At 35.6% G+C, this 20,568-nt stretch overlaps 1 protein-coding gene across 1 annotated transcript; it reads left to right on the forward strand.

The window, feature by feature from the left end:
- The first annotated feature begins 10,504 nt into the window (after positions 1-10,504).
- LOC149200356 (boron transporter 1-like) lies at positions 10,505-18,241 on the forward strand. Its single transcript, XM_089402682.1, has 5 exons — positions 10,505-12,819; positions 13,363-13,574; positions 13,793-13,915; positions 14,060-14,254; positions 16,850-18,241. Exons 1-5 carry the CDS (start codon positions 11,793-11,795, stop codon positions 18,053-18,055), a joined length of 2,763 nt encoding a protein of 920 aa, XP_089258808.1. The 5' UTR covers positions 10,505-11,792; the 3' UTR covers positions 18,056-18,241.
- The last annotated feature ends 2,327 nt before the right edge of the window (positions 18,242-20,568 follow it).

A 20,568-nucleotide genomic window follows, 5' to 3' on the forward strand; every position in this document is an offset into this window, starting at 1 on the left:
TGCTATGGGGTGTCATGTGACCCTGAGGCTGACCCCTTTACTTTTTTGCCTCTAGTCGTGGGCTTGGCTCCGATGGGTTGTATGTGGAGTGTTTTGGACGTGGGTCGGGCTAAGGCCTATCTCCTTGGCTCCTGAGCGCTGGGGTGGCCAGGGGCTATGGCTTAGCCTGACCCCCACCCCCAACTATGTGCTTTGTAAACTTTATATATAACCCCTCCGACATAGCTATTAAGAAAAACTTGTGTTTTAGTGGTGGAGCATTGTGCTACCACTCTGAAGGTTTGCTGTTCAAATCCCATGGAGGCCTGATCTGGCCATAAACTGAATTTTTTCAAATAAGAGGAGGCCATGTGGCAGCCACCAATTGGCCCATGTGGCTCTCCCTCATTAGTCCAGCACAACAACTAATGAACCAATAAAAACCACCATACACGAGCCAATAAGAATGAGACAAGTGTCATCCAACCATAGGTCCTCATAAACACAATCACCTGCCCAGTCAGCATACAAACTATTGACTGGGTGTACCTGCAACTTCAACTTTTAAAATTTTAGATGTTTGGCAAATCGATCAGAACACGATATCGGGAGCATATGATATCAGTTTTGAGTGAAACGAAATGTGTTTGATTCAGATCACCGACATCTATCTAGTCATCTAGGTTTTGAGCTCTGTCACACACTTTGAATTTTGAGCACTAAATTGATCCCCTAGATCATCCTTCCTCAATGGGTTTGTTCCTGATTTTTTCTAGTTCTTTTCATATCTTCTCTCTCTCCCCTCCTATGATTCAATGTAGAATCTCTACAGGACACAAGGGAGGGAGAATGGGTAGAGCTACCCCTCTGTGACTTTGGATGCTCATCCTCCATCTTCTTGGTAACCTTGAGCTTATACTGTGGCTTGTTGATCTATGACTTGTTGTTTTTCTCTTAACCTGCAAGAAATTCTAGAATACTAGATATGCAAAGAAATACAACCCAGAACATAGAATTAAAAAAACAGCAAGTATTTTATTATTCAGAGATAGATGTAATGTTCACTTGCCTCTTCAAGGGGGAAACCTCTAGTAGCACAAAGCTCAATTACAAATAAGACTCGATGATCTTTCCCTTCTAACTGGACTATTTATAGCTAATAGACCTCCAAAAACATAACGATTAGTGGTCCTTTGCATAACATGGGTTAACCACTTTATTAATTAATTATGGCCCGTTTACAACTAATTGTGGTCCCTTTCTTAAATGCGGGTCAATCACTTACAATTATTAATACGGGCTTTATTGACTCTTTAACTAAATATGACTATGACTTGGCCCCATTGGGTTTATTAAATAAATAAAGGGGTTAGGGTTGGACCCTAACATGCCCTCCCCCACCAAAATCAACCTTGTCCTCAAGATTGAAGCTGCGGAAACTGCTGAAGAATAGTGGTTGGTTCCCAAGTCGCATCTTTTGGAGAGGTGTCTTTCCACTTGACAGGGAATTCCTTGATCGTGCGGCCACACAGATGTCTTTCATGAGTATCGAGGAACTATTTTGGTTGGAGACAGAGTGAACCTTCCTCATCTAATTCGAGTAGACTGGTTTGAATTCTACAATTGTTCCCCACCACTTTCTTGAGGCATGATACATGGAAGACTGGATGGATTTTTGAAGTTGGTGGCAAGGCCAACGTATAGGCTATTCCTCCAATGCGCTGAAGTATTTGATAAGGTCCAAAGAATTTTGGAGCTAGTTTCTAGCAACCCTTTTATTTGAGTGATGTTTGCTTATATGGTTGCAGCCACTTGAATACCTGATCCTCTTCTTGAAATGTGTGCTCTGAACGATGCTGGTCTACCTATTGCTTCATTCGATTCTGAGCTTGATGGAGATTATCTTTGAGACGAGCTAGCATGGCGGCATGGTTCTATATGATTTGATCAACTGCTTGCACCTTAGAACATCTAGGAATATAAGAAATAGGTGAAGGTGGGAGTTGGCCAAACTTTGCTTCACATGGAGTCATCTTGGTGGCTTCATGACAGTTAGTATTATACCACCATTCAGCTAAAGGTAGCCACTGTACCCAATGATGCTGCTTTTATGAAGTGAAGCACCTTAGATATGTCCCCAAACATTTGTTGACTACTTCTATTTGACCATTGGTTTGGGGATGATAGGTAGTACTTAGTTGTAGTTGGGTGCCTTGTAGCTTGAAAATTTCTTGCCAAAATTTGCTGATGAAATTCGGGTCGCGATCAGACACAATGGAAGTTGGCATGCCATGCAGTTTGAAGATCTGGTCCATGAAAGATTGAGCCGCCAAAGTGGGGATAAATGGGTGGGGTAGAGCACAAAAATGAGCATATTTAGAAAGTCTGTCCACAACCACCATGATGACGAATTTGTTACCCGACTTTGGAAGACCAATAATGAAATCCATGGAAACATCCATCCAGATAGAGGCAGAGAGTGGCAATGGCTGTAAGGTTCCTTGTAACTTGACTGTTTCTTCTTTGTGGTGTTGACATACATCACATTCAACTACAAAAGTAAGAATGCCATTTTTCATGTCAGTCCCAAAGAAAGAAAAATGAGTGCGAGCATAAGTCTTCTGAAATCCTGAATGCCTTGCAGTGGGAGATGAGTGCAATCCTTCCAAAATGCGGGTTTTGAGGGTGGATGTCGGCAATATAAATACTCAATCCTTGTAGTGAAGAATATCATCCTTTCAAGAGTAGCCAACTGAGGAATTAGGATATGTTCTCAAGTTATTAATAAGTTCAGAGAACGAGGGCTATGAAAACCATTCCTTGCGGGCTTCTTCAATCCAAACTGCTATGGGAAGAGAGATTGATAGAAGGGTGCTTTCATCCTCAAATTGGCGTGATAAAGCATCAACTACTACATTTTCACACCCTTTCTTGTAAATTATCTCATAATCATATCCCAACATTTTGGTCATTCATTTATTTTTCTATGGCGAGGATAGATGTTGCTCCAAAAATTATTTGAGGCTTTGATGGTCTGTGAATATTTGGAAACGTCACCCCAATAAGTATGGTCACCAGGTATATACTGTTAGCACTCTGTAATTTCGAGGCTGAAAACAAAATCACTAAGGTAACATCAAAATTGCTTTTGGAGCCGAGATCTAACCCTAACAGCTCCAGAGAGGGATCTCTCTTTATAATATAGCTTTGTTGTAATGGATATTAGGCTAGCTAATGGATTCAAAATGTGGATCTTGAATTGGTTTGGTAGGGAAAGCAAGGGGAAAAGACCATTGGGCAATGGAGTCAAAGGCTTGGGGTGATCAGCTTGCAGAAACAACAAATAGGAGTGAAACAGGTCAAGCTAGGTGCACTACATGGATCTCTAAGAATAAAATGGATTGAGGAGATAGAATGAGAGAGAAATTTAGCAGGAAACCCAGGATCATTTAAGAGTTCCTCGATTTGGCATCAGTATAAAACATGTAAATTATAACACAGCCAGAAATAAGGTGCTCAAATAGCAAATCTTAATCTTCACTTCTTGTTTTACAATTGAGGATTGAGAAATATAGAGAAATAGATACAATGGATAAACACATAACAAAAAGAGAAAAATTCACCAGGAGAAAAACTCACTTCCTGTTTTATTCCTTTGCAAACCTTCACTTGAAACATAGTGAGAACCATTACAGAAAGGGACTCTTCCCTTCTTATGAATTTCCCCCTCTCATTATAATTATAAGTCTTACAATATATAGAAGAGATCCTCTCCTAGGACAGGAGTTCGAATTCAACTACCTCAGCCAAGATAGACATAATTCCCTAAAAAGCTTGGACTGATTGCCACAAAAAACGGGTCGAACTGCTGAAAACAGGGGTAAACTCAGAGATTTTATTCTCCCAATTGAAGATACCTGTGTAAATTTTGGGAGAGGTTTTTGTTCCTCAGCCTGTTCTGAACAAAATCCTCTTTCATTTTTTCTTAATTCATCTCTAGCTTGCCAAAATATCTACCTCAAAATCACAGCTACCATGCCATAAAAAACAGAACTAAAATAGGGGTAAACTCAAAGATTTGATTCTACCAACTGAAGACACCTGTGTAAATTTTGGGAGAGTTTTTTGTTCCTCATCCCGTTCTGAACAAAAGCCATTTTTAGTTTTTCTTAATTCATCTCCATCTCACCAACATCTCTGCCACAAAATCATGACCAAAATACGAAGGACAGGAAACCTGAAAAATCAAGCTCAAAGATGGCTTCGATTCTCCTAACTGCTGACACCTATGTAAATTCTGGGAGAAGGTTTTGTTCCTAATCCCTTTCTGAACAAAAACCTCTCTCGGTTTTCCAAAATTCCTTCCCGTTTTCCCGCAATCTCTCATAAACAGACTGGTAAAACTATAGAAAAAGGTTTGAAGGGCGGTTTTGAAGAAGGAAAAGTGGATTTCGGACCCCTGGAGTGGTAAATGGTATTGGAGAGGGGGGATCCGAATTTTTGAGGCTGCGCCACGTGGGGGGGCCTCCTCCTCAAAACCATCTATTTCACACCCCCCCATGGCTTGAGTGATGAAGGGGGGGGGGTGTGGGTCCCAAATGAAGAGAGGGAGCATGGTAAGTTTTTATTAGGGAGCATGGTAAGTTTTTTTTTTTTTTTAATTGTATTATTGTTTTTAATCTTTCTCATTTTAGTTTTTTTTTTTTTAATTCTAACCTAAACACTAACCTAATTACTAACTTAATTAATCAATAATTAATTTATTATTAACAACTCTAACCTAGTTCTATTAATATAACTACACTAATTTATTCTAATTAATGTTAAAAAATGCCTCTAAACATTTTTAACCTAATATTTTTTATCCTGAGCTTGTTTATGTGTGTAATGGATGAAAATGATGGAGAGGTGAAAAAAATGGAGGGCGGGGCATGAAGGGTGCAGCATGGTGATGAGGATTAGGCAAAATGAAATCAACCAAGCCCAATAAAGCCAGATGTCTTCATCATAGGAGCAATGCCAAATAAACAGCTGAAGAATCAAGTTACCTATAATTATAGGATACTATTGCCACTGCCACCATTTCCATTTCTCTTGGTCCAAATAAAGGGCTCCCACACGTAGTTTAGTTTGATCTTCGCAGATATCATTCCATTTGTGCTATCCATATTGTCGGATTAGAGCCATCAAATTTATGCATGTCCAGCTTGGGTGGCTGAGGATGGGAATGTTGGTGATTTCCATGGAAGTGAATATGATGGCTAGATTCTCCTTCGAGGTGTTCATCAATACTATTCTCCTCCTGATGAGACCCTGACATCCTATTGGTGAATTGTGCAAGCGCTTTTGCAATGTTGTCCAGTTGGTCCTTGAACTCATCCAACCTTGTTTCAAGGCACTCGATCTTCTCATTGGCCATGACTTGAGCTCTGGTTTCTACCATACAAAGATCTCGGTCACTTGAAGTCACTCCGAAAAATTTGGGACCGCCAAAAATTTGAGGCTGACAAGTGAATGATACCGCTGCAATCAACTCATCGTCTTGAATCTTATGAGCTAAGTCTCTTCTAAATGTTTGAAATGAGTTTTATTCCCCATGGATCAATACTACAGTGGCTGAATTTCAAAAAACTTGATCCTGCCCAATGTCCTACGAAAATCGGGCCCGAACTATAGCAGCAACAAGCCTCATTGCGTAGAGAGTCGGATCTGCCTATGAAATACCAACTGCTGAATGTGAGTTGCACTGTAGCAGTAGAACCCCAACTGTTGGATCTGATTGGTGCGGCGACGACAAAACCCCAATTCCTAGATCTGAATTGTACTGTGGCGGTAGAACCCCAACTGCTAGATCTGAATTGTACTGCGGCGGTAGAACCCCAACTGTTGGATCTGATCTCGAAGATAAGATAATGGGCAATCTTGAGAGAGCAGAGGGAATTATGGTCACAAAGGAGTTTCAAGTGCTACAGATCACAATATACATAAGGGTCCAATAATAGTACTCGACCCAATATTTCAGGGCGCTAACTAAGGAGGATCAACCATACCCTTAGCCATACTACCCGACTACCCTATCGTACGCACGAGTAATCTCCCCGAGTGATGTTCTTAGTGTACTGTAGCAGCAAGGCGGCCGACGACTTATCTAAGGTGAGGTTTCAAGTGATCTTAGGGGGCTTCTGATATACCCAAAGGGTACGTGGAAGTGTAGTCCGTGCACGGTTTTGTCTAATGCGCTACTACTCGAATGGGTGCCCACAGGGGTTACAAGGGAGTCCAACAACCGTGACCACCTCTTGTATTTCCTGCGTGCATGCCTCCTCAAATCCGCAGGTTTATGCACTCAACGACAGATCCTGTGGTTTAAAGACGTCGGAACACGTCTCTAACCTAAAAAAAATTATGTGAAAATTGGAGGTACAACTGGCGCTGGAAAGTGCTCTAATACCACTTGTTATGCTCTTGACCTGTGAGAAATTCCAGAATACTAGATATGCGAAGAAATACAACCCAGAACACAGAATAAAATGAGAAAAAACAACAAGTATTTTATTATTTAGAGATAGATGCAATGTTCACTTGCCTCTTTGAGGGGGCAACCTCCAACAGAGCAGAGCTCGATTACAAATAAGACTCAATGATCTTTCCCTTCTAACTATGACTATTTATAGCTAAATGACCTCCAACAACCTAACGACTAGTGGTCCTTTGCATAACATGGGTTAACCACTTTATTTATTAATTATGGCCCATTTGCAACTAACTGTGGTCCCTTTCTTAAATGTGGGTCAACCACTTACAATTATTAATATGGGATTTATTGACTCTTTAACTAATTATGACTATGACTCGGCCCCATTGGGTTTATTACATAAATAAAAGGGTTAGGTTTGGACCCTAACACTTGTTATTTGAAAGTGATTCTAGAAGTGGTTCAATGAACCATCATAGAGGTTGAAGAGGAAGTCCGTCATGGCCATAAACTTATCCCTAACGACCGTGTTGAAAGGGAAACAAGGCAATGGATCATAGAAATTGGTACTTCAATTCAGTCTTGCCATACCTCTTATATGCAGGCAATCAAACTTTATTGACATATTAAAACTCTTATGGGAAGAGTTCTCATTGAACGATTAGACACTCAATAAGAGATTCTGGTCTGTGTAGCAAAAATGATGCATAAAATTGAGAATCTAAACATAAAAGTTTATGTTTTAGCCAAGGAGGAAGATATTACTTTCGCCCCTTCTAAAGAATAAAGTGACTCTCCCACATCAATCTAGGTGGACTCTCCCTCATGATACATGATCAAGCGAGTTGACTTTTTTGTTACAACTTTTTGCATTGGCATTGTTTAATTTTGGTTGCTAATATCACAATGTCATTCTATTAGTTATCCTTTAAGTTTAAGTGATAGACTTGTTTCTTTTGCAATATATGTAATGTAAAAATTTTGAATCTTTGCTACCAGTATGGTTTCCCAAGTGGCAGACTAGTAACCTATGGAAAACAACTATGTACCTCATTTTTGTTTTAAATTGATATAAAGTGACTAACCTTACCCTCCCCCTATCCCCCCATGGTACCACAAGTCAAATCCATATTAAGGGTGGAAGAAATTGCACATCTCCCTCATAATAGACTAGACCATGGTTGGTAAATGTTGATAGGCATCAATCCATAATAAACATCAAAGCACTTACATTGCACTGTGGTAGAGATGTTGTAATGTAATGTTTAACATTTTGACTAAGTGAAATTACATAAGAATAAAAAATAAATTAATTTAAAGAAATTAAATTAAATCAAAAGACTAATGTAATGTAAACTAAACATTTTCATAGGGTCAAAATAAAATAAATAAATAAAAATAAAAATGAGTCATTGTATTGACCCATGGTATTGAGAACCCATGGTATTGGCTCACTATATTCATGTGAAAAATAACCTATTTAAAGGGGGAATGAAACCAACCTAGATCCATCTTATCTTTGGTCTATCAAGCACCAAGTGGGATCAAATATCTTGAGGTGCAAACCTCTTTTTAGAGTGAAAAGAGATATGATCCTTCTAGGAGCTTGGTAGATCCAGAGATAAGATGGATCTAGGTTGGTCATAATACATTTCAAGTTGTTAAAATTAAAAAAAATATAAAACTAACTAGTTGGTTCCAAACGCGTTGACAAATGAGATTCCATGTGATTTTCGCGGAAATCTTTCTCTAACTTGATATGGATCACAGAAGGCTAAACTCGATTATAAAACAAACTAAATTATAACTTTATTTAATTATTATTATTATTTATAAAAAGAAATAATATATAAGTTAACCATATATTCTTTTGAAAAAACATGGAAGAGAGGTTTACGCCCACTTGACCATGGAGATTCTTAATATGTAAATAGACTTTGTTACAATACGATGGGCCAATGCCATGGCTTATCAATAACCACATGCCCAAAAAACCATAACTCATCATATGACATTTGCTTTTTAATTAATGAATTTAATTAAAACAACAAAAAATACATGACTATTTTGGAGATAAATCTCAACCATTGATTTACATATACTATTAAGAATATTCTAAAATATTCCATTTAAGTCAAATTCATACCATTCACCTAATAATTATTGATCATTAAATTAAAATTATTTTAGCCCTATTCCGAAATAGACATGACTATTGACATAATTTTGAAAGGACACCAACCCTTAAAATAACTAAGTAACCCAAACACAAATTTCAAACTTTAATCATCTTACAATTTTATTTTTTTAAATAATAATAATATTTAATTTAAATAATAATAATTACTTAGATTTGAGACTTTTGTGATCCATATTGTAGATAAATGTCTTTCAAATTAATCACATCATTAGGATTTGGTAATAGTTGGTTCGAAACGTGGACCAAATCCTAATGATGTGATTAATCCGAAAGACATTTATCTACAATAATTACTTAATCAATCTATCTCATCCATCTATAAAATAAATAATAAATAATTTTTTTAAATGTTATTAAAATGAAGATAAATAATCAACAGTCTTTTGGAATGCTATTTTTTTAGTGAATCAATTATATATATATATATATATATATATAAAGTGTGTTTATTTTGGAATACGGTTTTTAAAATTTTAATTTAATTATTAATAATCAACGAGTGGATGATAATGATTTAATTTTATAAAATATTTTTAACAATAGTTAGAGATAGAGAGTTGAGATTTATTTTGAAGGTAGTTATGCCTTTTTTTAGCTTTTCAATTAAATAAAAAAATATTATAAAATTAAATTAAAATAGGAATATAAAAAATATTTTGATTGCAATAGTTTATTTTAGCATGTGATATTCATAAGCCATAGTATAAGTTCATAGTATTGGAATAAATTCCATTTAAGATTTAGAATTTCCATAATAAAATGGATGTGAATCTTTGTGATTAAGAATTTTATTACATGTTCTTTTAAATATATATGTTTAACTCATATATTATTTTCTTATAGTTAATAATAATAATAATTAGAAATAAAATTATAATTTAAATAACTTTTATGATTTTCTTAATTTTAAAGATATAAAATATGCACCCGAGTGCATGGCTCGCGTGGTGGGGGCTGTCGACTTCTTCGCACCCCACCCGCGATCAAATCCTGTCGATTGTGGCGCTGCGCGATAGAGCAGCTATATTGAAGATTGATGATTAATGTCTTGTCGATTGTGGCCCTGCGCGATAGAGCAGCTATATTGAAGATTGATGATTAATGTGACCGTTGTAAAATATGTACATACTGGACCTAATATAATTGCTTTTGCTGGGACTAGCCCCTTTTTAAAAAAATATATTATAAAATATATTAATACTTTTCATAAATTAATGCTTTATATTTATTAACCATTTAATTTATATTATTTCATTAATTTAATATATTTTAATTTTATATAATTTATATTATTTCATTAATTTAATATATTTTAATTTTATATAATTGAAATGATAAAATCAAATTTATTGAAATATTATTTTCCAACTTAAAACAACAATTTCCAAAACGTTTAATAGCCATTTAACTAATCTTAATTCTACATAATTGAAATGGCAAAATCAAGTTATTGAAATAACATATTCCAAGAACCTTTTTTTAACATCCTTCAATGCGTCTGTTACATGAGCATTAACTGAAATCAATGTTACAGATTTCAAGTATGCCTAATTGGAAAGGTCCAGAATTGGCTTCCATCCAAAATATTGTTCAGAGTTGGTTATTCAAAATTTGCAAAACAACAGAGGAAAGAAACATTGCACGTTCTCCTGCCTACATTTTTAATAATTGAGTTCTATTTTAATGGTGAAAATAGACTTCACACTGCCATTTCAATTTCCAAGGTTGTGGGCCATTCAAAACCGCCAAAGAAAAGACCAGGAAAAAATATATTCTGTAGTTTCTCATGTCTGCCATTCATAGAACCTCTCAACGGCTTGACTATCAAGAATACACAATTTCACTTCATTGATTAGATGTCCAAAAAATACCCAAAAAGAGAAAGGAATAAAATAGTTTGCCTCAGTGCCAATATAGTCAACAGTCAGGTCTTCTGTGTGTCCTCTGGGCATATTTCAATCAACACCAGTTGAGGTTTCAGGGCCTGCACCTATACAAATCCAAAGGTAAGCTCTTTCTACGAGGACTTGGAAACGCTGCAGATCGTTTGATGGGCATCCAATGCTGGCTGCATAATTCCTTTTTTGATCCACATCAGTGGCCCAACCTGCTTTGATTGGGTCCTTGTTTGTACATGATTGATATCCCTTTGCTTTGCAGGCTCTAATGAACGAAAGCTACTCCCCAAATCATGCCTCCCACTAATCCAAGCTGCCCTCCATTAGTGCTACCCACACTCACTCCAACAGCTCAATAGAAGTGCATCATCATTATCAACCAACATGTTTATATTCTTATCCAAATCATCTCAGAGGAACAGTAACATTCCAAGGTGCTTTATTTTGATCAGGCTTGCACATAAATCTATACCTTATAAGGCATGTACATTTTCACTGTGACGGAAAACCCACATCTAACCAATTTTCAATCATGATGGTTTGGCCAGTCATGGTTGGTCTCCTTAATAGAATCAAAGTGAAGCCTTTGCAAATATAACCTGAATGCCTTCCTCATTATTAGTGTCAACTTTCAAAATAACTTTAGGAATTAGAGTATCTGTTATGACAAAAAGGCAAATGTATACATCTTGTTGCTTTTTTTTGAATTTAGTTTAGAGGTTATGACAAGTAGGTGTATCCTGAAGTCTTCATATTTAGCCTTTTTGCAGCTTCCTATCCTCTCCGATAAAAGCATGCAATATGGATTCTCTGTTGTCTGTACTTTCCTCAAAAAAAGAAGTTTCCAACACAGGCAGAGATGATAAAATCTCTTTTCATCCATACATCTCGTTGTCAAAGAGAAACTTTGACCAGTTACTGCCAATATTATGCCAACAAATACATATTTTCTTGTAGTCTGTGCATGTAGACATACATACACAGAGATGAGCCTTTCGGTTAGGCTCTCTCCAAATACAGGCTTTGTTAGCTTTCAAACCCAAACGTCCAGTGCTGATGATACAGACCTTATTGACTCATCTATATAGGCATTCCCAAGTTTTAAGCGGGTTCACCGCTCAAGGACTTTTGAGAGCTTTGGGTTATCCCTGGAGTTGGAGTTTACTCTGTTCCTTCATCCTGATTATCCAAAAGCACAAGGCTATACTCATTACAGGGATTGGATGACTGTCATGAACTCATGGGTTCTCCTTTAAACTACAGAGTGGTCTCACCACTACCTGAGATACAGGTGGCAGATGAGCCTGCTAATCGTTTAGGGAGATCTGATAGCATACCATTACATTCATTCCCCCTTCCTTTCCCTGCTGATGAGAAGGAAAAGGCATGTGATGATGGTGGGGATGAGGAAGTAGAACCAGCTCTTTATAAGAAGGTGATCTACATCCCTGATACAGGTCAAGGATCTAACAGAGACAAAAAGGCCGGAAACAACATAGAGGAAGGATCACACCTTTTTGATGAACACCTTTGCGAAGAAGAAAAACAAGAGCAAGTAGAAGAGAGGAGAAGCAGTAACAGAGATAAAACTTGTCATCAGCGGTTCTCAATGGGGGAGGCTGGGGAACGCCTGTTATCCTATAAAAGGGAATGGAGACACTGTTTTGAATTGGGCGTGATTGTGGCATCACATTACCTGTTCTGGGAGAATGTTGTGTGGGGAATCCTTATGGGTGCATGGCTGCAGCAACAAACCAGAGGCAAAGTGGGCTCTGTGGAAGTTTTCTCATCAACTCTTTTATGTGGGACTGCATTTGTTCTTCTTGGAGGACAGGCTCTCCTTATTGCAGGGGTGAGCGCACCTGCTGTAATCTTCGTTGTATCTGTGTCGGATGCAGCTGACAGGCTATTGATTGATTTCCTTCCTTGGATGGGCTGGGTAGGCGTTTGGGCTTCACTGGTATTGGTGATCTTGGCAGTTTCTGGTGCTTGCAGGTTTACAAAAACGGCAATGACTTTCTTCACATGGGAGGCTATTCAGATTTTTGTAGCCATGTCTTTCATTTGGAATGCCGTGGAAGAGATTGTTAAAGCTTTTAACAATAACACTAGTTTGGATTCATCCATGTTGTCTCTGTGGCTGGCAACATCTTCATTTGTTGTATCTACCTTCCTCAGTCAGGCAGGGCGTTTCAGACTTTTTAACAGGAAACTGTGCAGAGCTGTAGGCAATTGTGCACTTCCTATAACCCTTCTAGTGTGTACAGGTAGACCTTTGATACTCATTACTCTGATCTCTGTGGTAGCTTTCAATGTATTCCTTTGGTTACTTGAAAATTATTATGGAATGAATCATGATGCATAATGTTTGTATGCGACTGTACTTTTAATCATCTACAGAGCCTTATGTCTTTACAATAGTAAGTTTAAAGTACCAAAGAAAAATTTGAATTTTCCCTCGTAAATTAGGGCTAAAACATAACTCTACTCTAACGGGAACCCATGTTGTCACTGTGGCTTGGGATGTCTGCAAGGCATGCTTAAGCAGCAAGACATTTAAAAATTCATGATGCTTGCCGCCTCTTACAGGATGCACTTTTGTACACACTGATTCAGTTAAAAAAATTCTCATGATTATTTTCATGCACAGCATATTTCCTTCTAGGCTTTACTGAGGTCCTAGGGCATGTTTTGTTTGTGGTGTATATGGAGTTCATTTGAGAGATCATTTTATTTTCTTTATAAATATTAATCAGTTACCACTCATGCTTGACAGTGCTTAATCTTCTGAGTTTTTCACTTTGGCTCAGGTGTGACATATTTGCCAAAACTAGACCGTCCACACCTTCAAAGACTGGATTTTCCCAGAACTGGATTTCGAACGGATGGAGTGACTGAGCTTGGGAGTTTAGTGAAGCTGAAGAATGTTCCCTTATGGGCAATTTTTCTGGCAGTCATTCCTGGATCATTGCTTGCATCCATGATTTTTGTAGACCACAATGCTGCTTCCATTTTGATACAAGTAATCCTCCTGGCATCCCCAATTTACTTTTTAGTTTCATCGAGCAGAGGTTACTATTATTGCTTTTAACTTTCTAGAAATTATTAGGGTGCCATTTATTGTCATCTCTTTCTCTACTCTCAGTCCATATTGACTGGAATACAGGACAGGGTCACTATTAAGACTGAATCAGACCCAAGTTTAGCCTAAATGAAATCAATAATTCCCTTTCGCTGCAGAATAAAGTTGGCCCCAATGCAAGAAGGACCATGTCAAGAAACTGGGATATATCAATTATAGCCATCCTTGTATTTATGTGTGGCATATTTGGGTTGCCTTTCTGCTACGGTCTTTTCTTTCAGGTAAAAGTGTGCTGAACATATCAGAGATGAAACCTGCTTCTACTGCAATCAACAACTTGACAGTCAAAATTATTGGTAGACTTCAATTATTTCAAATATAATTCAAGTATCTCAAATATTCCTCTTGTCATGTACACTTAACAGAGCCTGAAGCATGTCCAAGCTCTTACACATGAGAAACATTCGGATCTGGAGAGCCAGGAGTCCCAGAATGATATTAGAGTCCAGCGCATTTCAGGCCTGATTGCTTCCTTGCTGTCAGGCCTTCCGCTTGCTCCAGGATTAAGTTGGGTCACTGCGAAAATTCCTCTTGCTGTGGTTGTTGGCTTATTCATAGAGGTAAGTTGAGATCATGACCTAAAAACCTGTTTGCAAAGTTCCATTTAAATCATTTTCACCAAGTACAAGAAATTGCAATACCAAGTTGGCTCATCTCATTTTCATCATCTCTTTGAATCCACATAGGAAGCTATATTGTAATATTATGTTTTGTCACGACATTTTCGTCATCTAATCAAATATACATTGGAAGGGTTTTTTTTTAATTTTGAGCCAGCAAAGCTGACCCATGTGTATAAGCACCAATATTCTCACCAGGGCTCCAAAGACCTGAACTAGCCATTTGAGAGGTCTGCATCAGCCAAACCATAAAGCCTTGTTATAAATAAAACATGTATACATAGTCTGCCTGCTCTTATTTTCTTCGATTTCCTTCGAATATTCATATGGGCATGAAAAGTTTTGTTGAAAGAAGTCCCCTTTTAACAAACATGCACCACCATAGTGTATCTATTCTACTTGAACCCTCTTAAAGATTTGTCCAATACTCCTATAATTGATTTTGTTGACCTTATTGTTATGGATTCTTGTGACGAGAGAAATGTGGTGCATTCTATAGCTTGGCTAGGGTTGTAAGTGATCTATCAACTCTTGATTTTGTTGACCTTGTTGTCATGGATTCTTGTAATGAGAGAAATGGGGTGCATTCTATAGCTTGGGTATGGTTGTAAGTGATCTATCAACTCTTCTGTTTATGTCTTTGTACGAGAGAAATGGGTTCATTATATAGCCTGGGTAAGATTGTAAATGATCTATCAACTCTAGCTTTTGTGTGTGTCCGTGTAATAATACATTTAATCATACATTTTGATTTAATCTAAATAATATATAAAGTACATTGAATCCAAATACTTGCACCAGCCCATCTAAACTCAGGTCCAATATAGACCTAAAGTTTGTGTAGCTCAAAATTGCATGTGTCTAGTTCACACAGATCTAAGTCAAGGTACTTAGCAGACCACTTAGTACATGTCCAACTTCCTAGTTGAAAAGTTACTGATTATAGTAAGCTAATTATTTCAAGGGTGACTATCGATTCCTGTGGTTATAATCCTCCTGGCTAATAAGGTATATAATCAGATATTGGCATAAATGTCAAGTGCATGCATAACAACAAAGGCTAGATAATTCTGTGAATGTATGTCTTCATAGATAGTTGGTCTTCTGGCTGCGTTGTCGTTGTAATCCTCACTGCTCATCAGGTATACAGTAGGAATTTTGCATAAATGTCAAGTGCATGCATAATAACAAAGGCTAGAGAATTCTGTGATTGTATGTCTATTATGTGAGTGTACGTCTATATAGATAGTTGGTATTCTGGCTGCATTGTTCCAACAAATTGCTCCAAGTTATCATTTCCCTGACAATATGGACATGTATGAATTTCTGGTGATGGGACAGAGAACGGTGTGTTTTTGGATTCTTGTAAACCAATGTATATTTATATCAACCCTGAATTTGTCAACTGTTGAAAGGGATCAGATCATTCTGATATGTAAACCTTTTTGATAGTGCAAAAAATTGGGAAAAGGTTGCTATCTTGAAAGACTTTATACCTCTTCGTTCTTCACAGATTTTGAGTAAACATATATCTAGGCCTATATATATATGTTAAAAAAAAGCTGATTTGATTTTCTTTTCTATAGTTTGGGACACTGTTTTGATCTTTTCATACTGAACTGTACAGTGTCATCTGGGTGCAATAACAAGCCTCAACTTAATTATTTTAGAGTATTGATTCCTTTGGTTGTAAGTGCCAGGGTTATACACTTATTCCTAAGAATATGTGTCTTCATTGTAATTCAACAAATGCATGATTAACAGAACAGGCTGCACAGTCTTGTCAATGTATATCAAAATAGATAGTCTTCTGATTGCGCTGTCCCAACAGAGCCAACCAACTTACTGCTACACAGCATCAAAGAATATATAGAAATGGATGTATTTTCTCTAAATTTGCTGGTGAATCCATATCCACAGGTAGTTGGTTTTGAGTTTGATCCCTGTGCCCTGCATTGCTATAACCCTGCATATAGCTCCATGATGTGGGTACCTTGCCAAATGCCCTTATTGAATGTTTCGATTTGGTATTTTAGTTAAGAATCACAGGTGGTTGGTTTTGAGTTTGATCCCGGTGCCCTGCATTGCTATAACCCTGCATACAACTCCATGATATGGGTACCTTCCCAAATGCCCTTATTGAATGTTTCAGTCTGGTATTTTAGTTAAGAATCCATATTGATCCTAAATGCTTTAGTTTGTCATATTGGCTGTACAGTGTAAACCCATGTGATCATTTAGTTGGTTTTGAGTTCTATAAGAATTTACCTGGTTTATAATTGATCGAATTTTTACATAGAATCTGAATAGACTTGCGAATTGGGTTACTCTAGATGGTTGAGAATGTCCTCCCATCCATAGTTAAAGACTCTGAATGGACTTGCCAATTGGGTCTAACCTAGGTGGTTGGGTCTAGCCTAGAATGTTGTCCCCCCCAAGAATTAATTCTCACTCAGTGAATTGATGATTGTGCTTTTAATATCCAGTGATGGTACACAACTTATAATGACTCACTGTGTTGGGTATTTTCTGCAGATGGCCTTCCAGACCTTGGCACCGTTGCGTTTCGTTGACAACGCAAGGCTAATATTGGCAGACCCATCACTGCGTTCAGTCCCATCAAGGCAGTTCAGTTCGATAAAAGAAGTGGTACAGTACACCTCTATCCAGATCGCTTGCACCCTTGTAATCTTCGCAACAAGCAAGACCCCAGCTGCAATTATTTTCCCATTGTTCATCCTCCTCATGATATGGGCTCGCCATTGCCCATTACGCAGCCTTTTCATCAAAAAAGGCCTTGATAAGCTCGATAGCAAGCTGCCCGACGAACAACCCAAAATTCAAACCCCAGGCATGAAAATCTTCAATAACCCCCATGCCAGGGGCCGCAATATCCATCGTCGTGCTTCACAAAATCGACAGAATAACAAAGTGGGTCGCAGAAAAACCATGGAACTTGATCAAACACCTGATCAGTCTCCGCTGCTATGGAACAATAATAACCCTAACCCAGCTGTTCTCCCACCTGCAACCAAGCGGAGGCTGAACGAGCGGAGGAGCAGGCGGAATAAACGAATGAAAAAGACATTAGCTCTAGATTCATCACACCAATGTGATGTGAATCCTCCTCTCCATACAGTTATTTTACCTCTTCCATGCAGATACAAATTGAAAAACCCACAAGAGCAAGAAGAAGAATCCTTTTCTTTTACTGCATCAAGATCAATAATGAAGCAGATGTCAACCCAATTGATCCTCAAGCCCAAAAATAGTTTTGAACTACAAAATCCTATAGAAATGCACTCAAATATACTGTATGATCCAGGACCCAATGATCCACCCAATACAGATCCTATTATAAACCTCAGTCCTGCAAGGTCAGCAAGCAAACCCAAGAGAGGAGATTGTGTGGATTACACCACAGATGATGAGACTATGATAAAAGTGGTGAATAGCCAAAGCTCACCATATCCCAGTGCACAAACACAGCAAAACAATGTATTGAACCAGAGAAAAGAAGGCAGCACTGCCTGTGCTCCTGCTGTTGTTCCCGAGATTAGGCCATTGCCAAAGCCCACAAAGCATGACATTTTTCCAGTGGAAGGGAGGATACAACCCAAGAAAAAGATCAGCAATGCCATTGATGAGACCAGCAGGAGGACGAGGATGATTTTAAACCAGAGAAGATGGCCATCCAACAAGCCTATGCCATCTGCAAGTAAAGGCCCTGATGGTGGGTGAACTTTTCCAATTGTTGCTGGTGGATTGGATTGTACTGGATACTTGTAAAAATTTTGAATGTTCAATTTTGCAAAAGAGCCAAATTTTCATAAGGCTTAATCTGTTCAAATTCTTCATCCTCCACTGTCAAAATGTAATCATGTTATCTTTATTTGTTAGATATAAAATATGCTTGTTTAATTTAAAGGTTATAGTTTACATAGATATTCATGATTTATTCTATAAAGATAAACCTTACAAACCTTATTTGTCAATATTATAATTAATATTGCATATGGTAGAGTATATACTATATGATTTAAATTTAGAATAATATATTAATTGATTTGCTATTCAATACTATTGATAATCTACGGATACTAAAATGTTTATGGCCTTTAACATAAACATTTCATTTCTCATATCTTTAAACTCATGCTTCAAATGCTAAGAGAAATTGAGTAACTTTAAATTTTGAAAATAATAAAAAGGCAAAAATTATATTATGGAAATTTTGTTAACACTTTTTAAATTATCTATTATGGTTCATTATCACCATGAGCCATACCAGATGGTTTGAAAAGTGTCTAGAAAAATGTGATTTTACCGAAAGTTTTTTTGCTTTTCATAATATACATCATAAAAAGACTAAATTCAAAAAGTTTTGAACTTTAATAATCTTTTTTTTAAATAGATGTCAATGTTTTTCTTATTAATATAATAAATTTATTTTTGATATTTTGATTAGGTATAGGGGAGTATATTCGATTAATTGGTTTTTTTTTCCTGTCATTGAAATATGTTAAAAATCATATTAGGTAATTAAATGTTTGGAATAATAATTAATATAATAGTTTTTACAACTAGTGCAATTATATAAATGAAATAATGGATAAATGTTAAGACATCAATCCATAATAAACATATTTATTTCATCGTAACTTTCAAATCGCTAAAATTAAAAAAGCCATACGAATTGACTAAACTATAATTTTACTTGATATAATCATTATTATCATTTACTATAAAGATAATTAATATATAATTTAAACATATATAAGAAGATTTTTAATCATGGAGATTCACCTCCATTTTATTATGGAGATTTTTAATATGTAATTACAATACTATGGGCCAATACATGGCTTATCAATAGCACATGTCCCAAGACCATAATTCACTTCATATGACATTTGTTGATATGACATTTTTTGTAATTAATGAACTTAATTAAAATGGAGAAAAAGACATAACTATTTTGAAAATAAATTTTAACTTTTCATTTGTGTATTTTACTAAAAATATTCTATAGAAATTAAACTCCTACCATTTATTTAATAATTATTAATATTAAATTGAAATTTTAGAAACTTATTATATATACATATATTTATTTATTTATTATTATTATTATTATTATTATTTGTATAATTATCTATTTATTTATTTTATTTTATTTTTCAACTATATTTTACCTTTGTTCTCTATAATATATTTTGATTTTTATTATTTTTATTTGTATTCTATTATTATTATTATTTTATTTTTTTATTTTTTATTTTATTTTTATTTATTTTTACTTTTTATTTTTTATTTTTTAAACTAACCTTTACTAGTCACTTTCTTAATTTATTTCCTAGTTTTAGTTTTATTTTTATTTTATTTATTTATATATTATATATATATATATTCATTTACTTTATTTTTATTTTTAAACTAACTTTTACCTTTACTAGCTTTGTTCATTTATTTTATTATTATTTTTCCTTCTTTTATTTATATTTCTGGTTTCTCATTCTAACTAACTATTATCCTATACCCTATGTATATTGTTATTATAATATTTCTTATAACTTATATTTTATTATTAAACTTTTTAACTAACTATTAACATTAACACCTATTAAATTATTTTATTTATATAAAAATTTTGTGGACAAAGGTCTTTCCTCATGTGATTTACCGCGAAGTTCTTCTTACAACTATTATGGATCACAAAAGCCTCAATTCAATAACTTATTCCAAATTAAATATGCCTATCAACATGATTATAATTTAATTAATAAAATATTATTTTATTTTAAAATCTTTTCTATTAAATTAAAAAACATTTAATATTTATTAAATAAAGAAAATATAATATAATATAAATAAAATTTATAAATTAATAACTAAACAATATCAAATAAAAAATAAATATAATATAATATAAATAAGTTAATGACCAACCAATATCAAAAAATTAATCAAATAATAGATATCAATTTTATTTATAATGATAAAAATGATAAAACATATTTCACTACTTAGTTTACCCGATTCTTGTTATAAATGTGATTAGTTTGGGTTTCATTGGTATCTCGTGAGGTATACTAAATAATACATTAGGATTTAAATGTGGGGAAGCATTCAAATTCATTAGAAATGGAAGACTTAGAAGTACTTTCAATTCATATTTCAGGACTTGGGCATGTTTACTTTGCTTTATGTTTGCATTTGACATGCATTTTTCTAAATTTTGACATGGAATTTTA

This window comes from Pinus tabuliformis, chromosome 2_1, assembly GCF_031772625.1.
Source record: "Pinus tabuliformis cultivar Carrire ecotype Pingquan chromosome 2_1, CPIR1, whole genome shotgun sequence".
Taxonomy (NCBI): Eukaryota; Viridiplantae; Streptophyta; class Pinopsida; order Pinales; family Pinaceae; genus Pinus; species Pinus tabuliformis.